The sequence below is a fragment of the Myodes glareolus genome, chromosome 3 (genome assembly GCF_982192425.1).
Source record: "Myodes glareolus chromosome 3, mMyoGla1.1, whole genome shotgun sequence".
NCBI lineage: Eukaryota > Metazoa > Chordata > Mammalia > Rodentia > Cricetidae > Myodes > Myodes glareolus.
Genome location: NC_142028.1, coordinates 76,063,022 through 76,076,142, shown reverse-complemented (window position 1 = coordinate 76,076,142; position 13,121 = coordinate 76,063,022). Strand labels below are relative to the sequence as shown.

General features: G+C 42.9%; 1 protein-coding gene across 9 annotated transcripts in view; it reads left to right on the top strand.

Annotated features, from left to right (window-relative positions):
• Window positions 1-381: 381 nt before the first annotated feature.
• Eri3 (ERI1 exoribonuclease family member 3) overlaps window positions 382-13,121 on the top strand; it is a 132,203-nt gene continuing 119,463 nt past the window's right edge. For 2 of the 9 annotated variants that reach the window (XM_048450533.3, XM_048450532.3), the window contains exons 1-2: window positions 428-779; window positions 2,833-2,908. In XM_048450533.3, coding sequence (XP_048306490.1) covers window positions 645-779; window positions 2,833-2,908 — 211 coding nt within the window. In that variant the 5' untranslated portion in view covers window positions 428-644. The other 7 variants (XM_048450539.3, XM_048450538.3, XM_048450540.3 and 4 more) reach the window with 7 other exon arrangements.

Here is a 13,121-nt window from a genome sequence, read left to right as displayed (position 1 = left end):
TGTTGCCTAAAGAAAACATCTCCTGAGTCCATACTCACCGTGTGCCTACAGTGAAGGAGGGAAAAATAAGTAGAGAATCTGTGTGATTCTAAGCCTGACGAAGTTTTCGGTTTATTTTACTATTACTCTCATTTATTTATTTTTAAGAAAATCCCTTTCACTGTTCAAAAGTGACCCTCCCCTTCTCTTCTGAAGACGTGTCTCCTCCAAACTACAAGTCCCACAAGGCTCAGCGCCAACGGTCACCATCTTGACACACCTTAGCGCGCACGTCGGCGGCAGAGAGAGCGTTTGGGGAGAAGAAGCCCCGCCTCATTGTAGTTCATTGGCCAAAGGCGCCATCAGCGGGCTCAGCGGTTGGCTACTGCGCCCGCCCGTCCACCGCGTCGATCGGGGTCAGAGTGCGCGGAGGTGAGTCGGTGTGTTGTGGACTCGTGGTGCTGGCTGCCGCTGTTGAGGCGGCCTGGAACGGGCTGTGGGGACCGGGCGGAGCTGGCTCTGCCTCTGCCTGGTCAGCGCCGCAGGCGGCGCGGGCCGTGCCCGCTGCCGTCAACTGCCCCAAGCGCCTGCTGAGGCCGAGGGAGACGTCGGGGCCTGCACCTGGAGAGAGCCTGCCGCGCTGGCCCGGAGGAGGGGGCGTTGCCATGGCGACAGCCTCTCCGGCAGCTGACGGGGGACGGGGGCGGCCCTGGGAAGGAGGGCTGGTCTCCTGGCCCCCTGCCCCTCCCCTTACGCTCCCTTGGACCTGGATGGGCCCGAACTGGGGGCAACACCCTGGGGTGGGTGAGATTGAGAGGGCCCCTAGCTTGGGCCCTGGTTAGTGCATGTGGGGTGTGGGTCGTGGCGCGCACACTTCACGCAGCCTGGAATGCTGGCCCGTGTGCTCACCCTGGGTGCATGTTCTAACTTGGCGAAGGGGGAGCTGGGGGTGGAGCTGGGCTTTGCGAGATAGGTGGGATGAGTTGATGAAGGGGCCTAACTTGAGATTACTGGAGAAGAAGGGAGATTTGACCAGAGAAAATAGAAATAGAATAAGGAATTAGTAGATATATAGAGTACCCTCTCCGCATCCCAGAACACACGTTAGCACTTTACTTCCTTGTAAGTCCCAAGCTATGGGTAATGATGGTGGTCAGAATGAAGAAAGGGCCTTAATCCGGTAGTTTTTTGCATGCTTTTATTGCAAATGGCCCAGCAACAGGTGTTTTCTTAAAACAAAGCATGATTTGGGATGTTGGATGTTGACCTGGAAGATGCTGGATATGGGGTCCCTCATCTGGGGATGAGGATTTTGCAGTGACTAGGACCAACAATTGTCTCTGACCATTTTTATGCATGCATTTGCTAGTGCGTTTCATCGGGTTTCCAGTGTTAAGGGCAGCAAAACATGAATCCCATTGACTAAAGACTATATTCTATTTGACTGTAGTAGGTTGTGATTGGCTGAATGATTTTTGACTGTGGAGTTTGTACCAGAAACTGGCTTCATCAAATTCAGCTTTATTCTGACTTTATCATACACAGTAGACCTTGTTTTAGTGGGCTCGTTCTTGGACCTCAAGTATATTATACTTGAATCCCCTACCATTTAAAAGCCAATTTATAAACAGTGATTTGGAGTGTGACTCCACTAATGTGTGCCTGTGATCTTGGTTAGAAAGCCACTTGGTTGACTGTTGGCAGGTGCCGGATGGGGGAAGGGAGCTGCCTGGAGGTGATTGATAAGGTTCCTTTATGGATTCTGTGGTGCTTCATTGGAGCTCAGAGCACTTTGGCAACTTAAGCACTCCAAATTCAAAGATCATTAACAATTCCTGCCCCAAGATCATGCAGATAATCAGCTAGCTAGGTCACAGAGCTTGCCTAAGAGCTCTCCCTCAAACTTGAAATTTCCAAATAAAAGTGCTTTGATTCCATTTCATTTTTGGAAAGTTTACTTTGTTATGGGATAAGTTGGGGAGTGGCCTGTTCCCAGAGGGATCAGGATAGAATCAAGTCTTAAGTGTGTGGAATGGCAGACAGGAATATATTGGTTCCAATCATAGATGTTTGTGCACAGGGTTTCACTGTCTTAAAAGATCATGTCTGTGATTTCTTGTCCTGAAGAATATCTGAAGTAGGTGATAATATGATAGATATTCCTTGATACTTTTAAAAAATTGTTATTTTTTAGATGGTCTTGATGTATAGCCCTGGTTGGCCCCTCCTCATGTGCCACCTATGCTTAGCTTCCTTGATGTGTTGATTTAGGGTTTGGCTAGCTTGACTTTCTTAGAATTTAAGGCCAACTTGGAAGTATTTTGAAAGTATTTCCTGATCTGTGTTTCTGTTTCAGTTACTGCCTATAGGTTTGTAGCAATGAACCCTTCTCTTCAGTCTTGGCTCAGCCACAGTTCCTGAGTTCTTAATACTGCTAGTCTTGTGTCCTTGTCTGATAGGATCCTGAAATTATCCAGTGAGCCATTGCTTCATGAACATCTTTCTTAGTTGAGGCTCAGATATTATGAATATTTATTTCTAGAAAATAAACTTCCTTAGAAAGAACAATATATCAGAGAACATGTGAAATTCATAGTTCATATATATACACACTCATATATATGTGTACTACACACCTATATATACATATATACACACATACATATATATGGGTATAATATATATATGTATGTATCAGTCAATAGCATCTGAAAGGTCTGTAGTATCATTGTCTTTGCACAGAGATAGCTATATTCCAAAGTTTGAATTTATGAGTTTGAGAGTGACCCTTAATGAGAATTTAAACCCTTGAATTGAAATATACCTGTTGCAGAGATATGTGTTTGTCCACAGCATTGGGGCTTTCCAGCTCTCACAGAGCCTTCAGTGTCTCCAGCTGCCAGTCTTGGCATCTTCGAAGTAAGGAGAGGTGAGAATCCTGTTGCATGATCTCATTTGGTGTCTGACTGTTTGGGTGTGGTGGGTATGTGATGGGGCTTGGTGCAGATTGCATTTTTCTGTAGCTTCTGATAAAGTAGCATGTGCTCAAGTTTCCTGCAACTGAAATAGACCACAGTCTTTAGAGTAAGAGTTGGAGATGAATGATCTAGACTGTAGACTTTCCAGTTCTGTCATGATTTGCTTTTTTTTTTTTTTCTCAGTGCTAGAGAATGTACGTCAGTACCAGGATCTTGCAACATGCTAGGCAAGCATGCTATCACTGAACAAAATTCCTAGTCTTTCTCCCCTCCCCGCTTCTCTCCTCTCTTTCTCTCCTTCTCTCTCTCTCTCTCTCTCTCTCTCTCTCTCTCTCTCCTTTTTTAAAATTTACATTTGATCTTAACTAAATTGCCCATACTGGCCTCAGACCGGTAATGCTTCTGTGTTAGACTCTGCCTGGTAGCTGGGATTATAAGCATGGACTACTGTGCCTAGCCTTGATTTCTTTGATAGACACCTCATGAGTACCTCACCTTTAGGGTAATTGAGTAGAGCTGGAATAGCCCTATATTCTGAGACATATTCATTGTAATTCAACCGTAAGACCACCTCACATGTAACTCTTGTGATATATTTGGGTTTGAGTTGTGTGTCACCTTTGAGCAAATGGCTGGTGAGTTCCCACCTCCTTCCACCTGGAATTGGAAGTCATTTGTTCAATAACTAGGACCCAGACATTTAGCTAGTTGCTCGGATTACAGTAGTAAACAAGACTGCCCATGATATTCAAAAACTTTCAGATCCATAAGAGAGACCAATAGTAATGCAACAGTTATGATACACCCAATAGTACTAAAGTAAGGGACCTAGGTTGTCTGGGTCTACAGGAGTGACCCTAACCTGGACTTGTAGACTCTGGCATGGCTTCTCAGAGGAATCAGCCTCCTTATTTAGAATTAAACACATGAGGGACCAAGTGTCAGAGCTTTGTTGAGTTTGAGGAAGGTCAGTGTAATTGAAAGGCAGGTGGGGAGTGAGGCAGGAAAGCTGAGCAGAGGCTCGGGCCTTAGAAACTGGTGAGATGGTGTTGGGAGGTGGGCAGGTTGGGGCAGTTAAAAAGACTAAACATTAGCAAGCTTTTCTAGAAAGGACAGGAATAGATATTGACGCTTTGTGACTCCTTTACAGCTGTACAGCTTGTAGTGAGCATTTCAGCAGCTGTGGATGCTGTGAAAGTGGAAATGACTGTGTTCTAGTAAAACTTTATTTATAAAAGTGGGTGGCAGCTGGATTTGGCCCATGGACCATTGTTTGCCGATCTCTAGAACAGTAAGAAGCCACTGAAAGATTGTAAGTGGCTCAGGGTGGTTGTATACGCCTGTATTTAGGAGGCTAAGGTAGGAGAATCGCTAATTCATTCAAGGCAAGCCTGTGTTGCAAAGCAAAACAGTAAGAAAAAGGAAAATATGAAGATTATAATTAGAGGTTTTATGTTGTAGAAAACTTGTTTTGCTATCAGTATGAAGAATGGATTGAAGGGGCAGATAAAACTGGAAGCAGAGAGAACAGTCAAGAGTCGGGGGTAGCAGTTTTATTCCCCTTAAGGACCACATCAAGTATAATTGAGCTCGTGTGTGTGTGTATGTGTTAGTATTTATTCTCTTTACTAATTTCATGTCTTTCTAATGACATCTAATGACACTTAAAAGGTGTCTATTAGAGAATGTCTTGGAAATGCTAGCCAGCTACTATTTCACAGATTGGAAAAGAGAGAGTCAGCATACAATGAATTAAAATGGTTTTGGAAACTTTTTTTCTCCTGAAAGAGGTATGGCCTGAATGGAGCCCTTGGAGGGATCTTCATTTTAGGGATCCTTGCTGAATAGCTCACATTACTTGAGCTATATGCACAGAAACTGGTCTGCGTTCCTAAGCTTTCTAGGCAGTTGTCCTCATTTTGTGGGTTCTATTGGTCTATTCTTACCTTGCCTGTAGCAGATTGATAACCCATGCCTGATTTTGGAAATGTCTGCCATATCAACTGTGATGGTGTGTCTCAAGCAGGAAGCCAATAAATTTGTTTGTTGAGTGTGGAAAGTTTACAGTCAGAATGCCACTCTGTTTCCCGTGTTCTTCTGTGAGCGCCAGCATACTTGCAATGATGGAGGGAAGCCTGCAGATTTTTGATAGTGGTATATCTGGACCTTGGTCAAGCCACTTACCTCTCTGAGTTTCACTTTACTGTCTAAAATGGAGATAGTGGGATTTAATAGCACTGTTTAAAGGCTTTAATGATGTAGAGGAAACTCTTAGTAGTGCATTAATACTGTTTTTTTTCTTTGTTTTAATTTTTAAACAGGCTCTCACTGTGACTGGTCTGGAATTCTGTATGTGGACTAGGCTAGCCTCGATCTCCTAGAGATCTGTCTGCCTTTGCCTCCCAAGTGCCATGATTGAAGGCGGGAGCTACTACTAATATTCTGCCCAAAAGAAGGAAGTAGTTGGCTGATAGGAATTTTGGCTTCTTAAGCTTTGTGCTCGCACAGTTTCCTTGTGTCCACATGGTAAAAGCTCAGCCGATCTACAGCTGGCAGCTGTAACTAAAGCAAGGCATGAATTTTCACTGTGGAAAATTCGCACATCGTAGGAGTTCCCTAGACTACACGCCATGAGTAAATTGTGGAACTTTAGGATTAAGCAGCTTCCCAAGACTCACCCTTGTTACTAGCCTTCCTCCCTGTTCGGGATCATTTATTAGTGTTGCCACAGTACTGACCCCACATCTCTGTGAAGTGCCTCTTCAGTGATTTTGTTACTTTTCCCTCCCACTCAGGGAAATGAGCCATGTGGTCTGTTTTGGTTTTCTTGCTACCAAAGAAGGTTAAATTGAGTTGCCCAAGATCACAGTGTAAGGGACTGTTAAAGCTAGTGCAGACTTGCCTCCAGATGAAATTGTGCAAGTTGATTGCTGTGATTTCTCTTCCCTTGAGTGAGAGATGCATAGTCATTGTAGAGTGTGTTGATGCTTCATCCATTCTGCTAGACTTTATTTGAATCCTGCTTTATTTATTTGGTTCTGTTGGGTTTTAATTGATGATTTTGAGGGCCAGAGCTGTTGAGAAGCAGATTCCCTTTGGGTTGTTGTTTTAGCTTCTTCCTCCTTTGGGGTCCATTCCTTGGGGAGCCTTGGGTTAGAAGGGATTGCTTTGATATGTTCAAAATTGTGCCTTGTGCCCCACAGCTACAGGTAAAATCAAAAGGCAGATAATTTATGGGAGTGTCAAAGCTGGCCGCTGGCACCTTAGAAGGCCATTAGTATGCCTGTTCAGACCCTCTGTGTCCTTGCGATTGATTCCTCTTTGCATGAGTCTGATTTGGGAAGCTGTAGATCTGTGTGTAGTGATTGGATGTGACAGTCCAAACACCGGACCCTAAATTAATCCTTTTAATAGTATTCCGGCACCAAGGCAATATTCTCTCTCTCTCTCTCTCTCTCTCTCTCTCTCTCTCTCTCTCTCTCTCTTTCTCTCCCTCCCCCTCCCCGTCCCTCCCTCCCTCCCTCCCTTTCTCTCTCTGAGTAAGAATGTTTGAGCTGTGAGAATGTCAGAAAGGAAAAGAAGGGGTGGAAGGAAGCTAGCTAGCTTTGTTTGGCTGTGCTCTGTCTAGCATGTTCTACTTCTGGAGTAGTTGGCACCATGACTTTGGGGATATGATTCATTTAGTGAGTCTTCACTTTCTTAATTGTGCCCGATTATGTGCTGGGAGTAAAAGAAATGAGTAAAATATAGTTGTTGCTTTTAAGAAACCAACTCTGTTTCCAGATTTCTAGAACTCGTGTACCATTTAGATTAAAACGCAGTGCTCCTCTTTGAAGCTGTGTGAAAATCTGAAATGCATGAAAGTGCCTAACAAGAAAATAAAGAGTTATAAGATATGCTTTTTATGTACACATGGATGCCTCTTTTTACATGCACATGTATGCAGAGCTCTGTTGCTACCCTCTGTCCTTCTTCACGGAGTCTTTGAAAATTGTTAATAGCAGAAGAGACAGGTACTTAGTGTGTCACCATATATTGAGATGATAAGTCATGATGTTAGAATAAACTGTGCTACTGGGTCACATGGAAACCATTGACTTTATCATGGGGTGTCAAAGAAATATACAAAAAGGTGGGGTTTAGCTGGGTTTCAAAGAAAGTGTTAATATGCTGGTGAAAAATATCAGTGCTTTCCAAAGCAGAGGGAGCAGCATTTGCCAAGGCCCAGATTTGTAGAAGGATATGCCACATTTGGGGACTTCTGACTGTGCCTCTACCTCCTTAGAGTTTCTCACTCTGTAAGGTGGGGAGAGTCACACCTCTGGGCTTGTGTATGAGAAGAGGCTTGGAGGCCCTTGTACTGCACTGCAGTTATTTTAATTCAAGGTGCCCCTAACTGTTGCTGCTTTGTGCTCAAGTTGAAGTGTATTTTTTTTTTTTTTGAGACAGGGTTTCTCCATGTAGCTCTGGCTGTCCTGGAACTTAATCTTAGACGAGGCTGGCCTTTAAAGATTCACATGCCTCTGCCTCCTGAGTGCTGGGATTAAAGACGTATGCCTAGCTGAAGTGTATTTCTAAAAAATTAAACACCTCTCTCTCGATGTACACATACAAAATCTGGATAGTTTAGATTTCTTTATTGTTCAAGGCTAAGTTATATTTTTCTTAAAAATCCCACCTTACCTCAGAGGACTAATTGAAGGTGATATGAATTATTAGTGCTGTGAAATCAGGTAGGGACATGAGCCCCTGAATGTGGAAAAGGAAAATAGAGCCCCAGTTTCCTCGTGTATAAGATAGGAATGCAGTTGCTATTTTACATGATTGTTAGAGGATTAAATGAGGCAAAATATGCAACTTACTAGCACAGTGCCTGACTTATAATAGGTTTCATTTTTCTTTCTTTGTTCTCATGTGTTGACAATAACTCCCTTTTACTGAGCCTATACTAGTGTGCAGAACACTTCATATACATTGTGTGGTGATATGAACCCAAAGGTAGAGTGGGTAGTAGAGTTAGGAGTCGGAGGTGGGTTTGTCTAATACCAGTATTTTAGTAACTATGCTGTCCATACTCCTTCAGCATTAGCTTACCATCAGGAATGAAGGAAACTGGGGGGATGTGAACTGCTTTGGATACTACTGTTGTGTGGATGCCCTCTGCAGGGGTGAGGCATAGTTAGAGGATGGCCATACTGTGACTCCCTCATCTCTAGCTTTATCTTTTTTATATTAGGAAAGAAGGTTTGTAATGGAGAGTTATTTGATCCATAGAACTTAGTGACTTTGGCCTCTAGAAGGAGTTTGCAAGTGGGCATGACTGGTGGGTTAGCAAATAACAGGCAGATCCTAAAGAATTACCTCTTGTGTTGTCTTGAACTGCTTAGATGGCTGATTGATGTCATCAGAACTTGTGTTCCTGACAGCTTTTGATGACATCAGTACTGCTGGTGATTTGGGGTTAGCAGCTGCTCCTAATGTCAGAGAGCTCTGCTAGCCCTGTCTGGAAGCAGCAGTGACTGTGGCTATGGGCCAGGCAGAGATGGGGTGTGGAGAGGAGAGTGTTCCATTGAGATGAGGACCCCATTCGAGTTCCTGCTGCTTCCTTCCCATCCTGGAGCTATCAGAAAGTGGTGCAATTGCTAGGAGTCTGACACTTGTTAAGTGTAGCCCTTAGCAAACTAACCAGAATGCTTGGGCTCTTTTTTTATGTGAGAGTGCAGAGAAGCTTGAGTTTGAGACCTGCTTCCTGCATTGGAACGAGCAGCACTCTGGAACCCTGATGTTGGACTCTTGGGTTTGGTTATTTCTCTTCCTCTCTCTTTTTCCCTCCTTCCCTCCTTTCCTTTCTTTGTTTGAGACAAGGGCTTACCATGTAACCCTGGCTGACCTCCAGCTCACAGAGATCTGCCTTCCTCTAACTCTGCATGCTGAGATTAAAGGTCTGCACCATCATGCTTGGCTACTTCTCTTTCTTGTCTAGTGAGTCTTGGATTACCTTTCCTCTTTCTGGCTTCTCCCTGGCTGGCTGGCTTGTGTTTGCTTCTTAAGGTTTCTTCCTTGTTGAATTTTACAGAAGTGCTTTGGCAGTAAAGGTTCTTTTGATTGAGTAGTATCACTTTTGGTTTGCTTTTTGTTTTTTTCAAGAAAGGGTTTCTTTGTGTAGCCTTGGCTGTCCTGGAACTCACTTTGTAGACCAGGCTGGCCTCGAACTCAGAGATCCACCTGCCTCCTGCTTACTAGGATTAAAGGCGTGTTCTACCACCACACACAGTAGTATGACTTTTGAAGTCATGAAGTTTATTTACATGTTTCTCGGGCTATTTTTAGCTGCATGGGACCAAATAGGTTCCAGACAGGTATCTTTGTTGTTTCTATGACTTGGGTACTTGAGTATAATTGCTAAGTCATCCTAACATAATGTCTTTCCCAGGACTGGGAAGCTAAAGCTGGGTGGCCCAGGCTTTTGGGTGAGGTGAACTTAGTACTGTGGAATTTCTTTGGAATATAGTTTCTGCTTCACAACTGGTTTTGAATGGTGTGTGTTGGATCCAGGGATGGCATAGACCTGTGTGCTCCCAGAGATTTCAAGTGTGTGTGGCTGAGGAGGTGGAGTGTCAGGAGACAATGTTTTCTGATGGACTCCTCAGCTTGTCCTATCTGAAGCTTCCCCTAGCCAGTATGTGGATGTTGAAGAATGACTCCCTCTCTCCCTCCCTTCCCTTTCCAGTAATGGAGGCTATAAAATGTCTATTTACCCAAGACACCAGAACGACTCCTCTGTGGTTCCACTAATCTGGTGATTTGGTGCTTCTTTGGTCTCTCAGGTAAATACAGATTGAGTCTTTTTATAAAGGCATATTATTTCCCTCATTAAATGTGTGTCTTGGCACATGTGTTATTTACCTGATAGACAGTAATGGCTGCAGAGGAACCATTGGTGTCTGTTGTGTAAATACTCTGCACAGAGACCATCCTCCAGGGGCTGTGGCACAGGCCTGTTTCTCCAAATCAGACTGGCCTCAGGGCAGTCCATATTTACCCCTCCCTGTCCCTGTTGGGGAGCGGAGCCCTTCATTTGGAGATGAAAGTCATTCATTTTTTTTCTTTTACTGTGGCCTATTTACTACTTTTAATTTGCTAGAAGGAAAGGATGTTTGAAAATAAATGTGAATAAATCTTGTTCTCTAATAAAAAATATGTTATGCAGAAATACAGAGAGTCATAGATTGTTTGAGTTCTTCACTTCAACCAGATTCCAAAGTCCCAGTTGATATGGGAGCTACAGACTTAAATTCTGCACACTTGTAGCAAAGTATAAAGACATCAATGGAAAAGAAACCTCAAGCTGCTAGCACAGGCAAGAGCAGGTGGTTTGCTGTTGAAGGAATTACCAGGCGTTTCCTGAGAGGGCTGTGTAAGGCCAGAGTAACAGTTCAAAAGGGCACTGATGGTAGCTTTTCCAGTTGGAACTCAGTGGCATTGAGGGCCCCTGAACTTAGGCACCTGTCCTGCACCTGGAGTTTTGAAAGTATTTAAAATAACAAAAGTTTGAAACCCGAATTTGCATAAAAATCAGAAGTGCAATACAAAGATTTCTTTTCTGAACCATTTGAGAATTAAGGCCCTGAACTTATGTCCTATTATTAAGGATACTTAATGTGTATTTCCTATAAGCAGGCCCTTTTCATACCTAACTACAACTATCAAAATTAGATAATTAACATCAATATGTTAACCTCTGTCTAGTCCACGAATCCCATTCAAGTTTTGTTGGTTGTCCCAGGAATGTTCTTCATAAAGCAAAAGGGTGTGATTGATCACGGGTTTGTGTTGACTGGGGTTTTCTGTTCCTGCAGTCGTTTAGTCCCAAAAGAATCACACAGAGGTCTACATTAACTATAAACTGATTGACCCATTAGCTCAGGCTTCTTATTAACTCTTACAACTTATATTAGCCCATTATTTTTGTCTATGTTAGCCACATGACTCGGTACCTTATTTGGCAGGGCAGTCACATCTTGCTTCTTCTGTGGGACAGGACTGCAGACTAGGACCTCCTTCTTCCCAGAATTCTCCTGTTCTCATTGCCCTGCCTCTACTTTCTGTCTAGTTGTCCCGCTTATACTTTCTGTCTGGCTACTGGCCAATCAATGTTTATTTAAAATATAATTGACAGGATACAGATCATTGTCCCACAACAGGTTTGCATCAAGTTATCAAGTCTGTAGTCTCCTTTAGACTTTCCTTGGTATATTTTCCTTGATACGCATAACTTTGATACTTTTGAAGATTATGGACTGGTTATTGGGTGTATTGTTCCTCTGTTAGGGTTTGTCCGATACTTTCTTACAGTTGGGCTCATATTATGCTTCTTCAGCAGGATATCAGAAATGATCTTTGTTCTCATTCCATCTTGTCAAGTGACATGTGATTTTGATTTATCCCATCATTGATGCCTTTTGTTTGGGAGGGGCAGGGTTTTATGATGTAACCCTGACTGACCTGTATCTCACTGTGTACAAAGCTGGGCTTGTATTCCTGTCTCAGCCTCCCGAGTGCTGGGATTAAAGTTGTGTGCTGCCACAACTAGCAATGATGCTTATTTTGACCAGTTGTATAAGATGATGTCTGCTCATCTTTTCTATTATAAAATTCCTTCTTATTGTAATTAATAAGGGGTCTATGGATAAATACATTGAAATTGTGATTATATGCCTCCATAGACTTTAGTTGGATTTATTAAATATTTATGAACTCACGGTTTTCTTGCTTATTCATTACATTATAATCCATCTCCATCATTCTTTTTTGACCAACAGAGGAGTCCCCTCAAGGTGGCTTTTGAGTCCCTTTGATATGTTTCTGTTATTCTTTGAGCATTCGCTTCCTTTCTTATAGGATATCTTAGGCTCATCTTGTAAGTTTCTTGCCATTTCTCCAAGGAGCTCTGGTTCTTTTAGTGGACAGTTGTGTTTGGAAGGTGTTTGTGTGCTCAGTGTGCTCATTGTTGTTAACTCATCCTTAGTCAATACCTAGAGTGTGAATTTATATCTATTTGTGTGTGTATAATTGTACTTTTGTTTTGTTTTGAGACAGTTTTTCTCTGTAGTTCTAGCCGTCCTGGAACTCCCTCTCTACAGCAGTCTGGCCTCCAACTCACAGAGATCTGCCTGCCTCTGCTTCCCAAGTGATGGGATTAAAGGCGTGCACTGCCACCACCTGGCTGTTATCATACTTTTATTTATATCTACATTTATATATCCATATTTACCACATCTATACCAGAAATCATGAATTCAAATTCCAAACAACACTACAGGTTTTTTGGGTTTTTTGTTTGTTTTAGTAGTGAGAAACCTGATTTCCATTATCCTTAATAGATGCACTTTGCTTATCCTTTTTGTATGTAACTATTGTGTTATTACTGGCCCTTTACCCCTCCCTCAGGAATAACTTATTTTGTGTGTAAATCTCAGTAAATTCCTTTTGTCATGAGTGTCCTCTGTGCCTGCCCTTGGCTTTGACATGGTACAGTCAACCTTGCCACCTCTGCAAGAGGGCTGTGTAAGCCAGTTTCGACCCCTCTGTTCTCCCAACTCCAACTGATACAGGTATTTCTTTATTGCATTTAATGGTCTTAGAATTGAATTTTTTACAAAGGGAAGAGGAAACATTACCTTCTGTTCTTTGACTTGATCTGATTTTGGTTGTTAGGAAGGCAGTTTGGAATCCAGTTAGTGTTGACATGTGGAGGCCTGACCTCCTAATATCTACTTCATTATTTTTACATATATGGCTGTTTTGCTTGCCTGCATGTATGTCTGGGTACCGTGTGTATGTAGTGTCTGCAAAGGCCAGAAGAGGGTATCCAATACCCTGGGGCTGGAGCTACAGCTTGTGAGCCACCATGTGGATGCTGGGAATCAAACTCAGGTGCTCTGAAAGAGCAGCCATCTTTCCAGTCTATTCTTAAGACTTCATTCAAGTGGATGAAATCAAATGAGAAAACAAAGCTTGTAAGAAAGGAGGTCTCTAGCTATCAGTGTGTTATCCAAGGGAGGGGATAGGGTATGTATACTGTGCCCTTTAGGAGGTCTAGAGAATTATAGGGATGTTGGAGGTAACTTTGTAAGCATTATTAACCGAGGGAAGAACCACCTT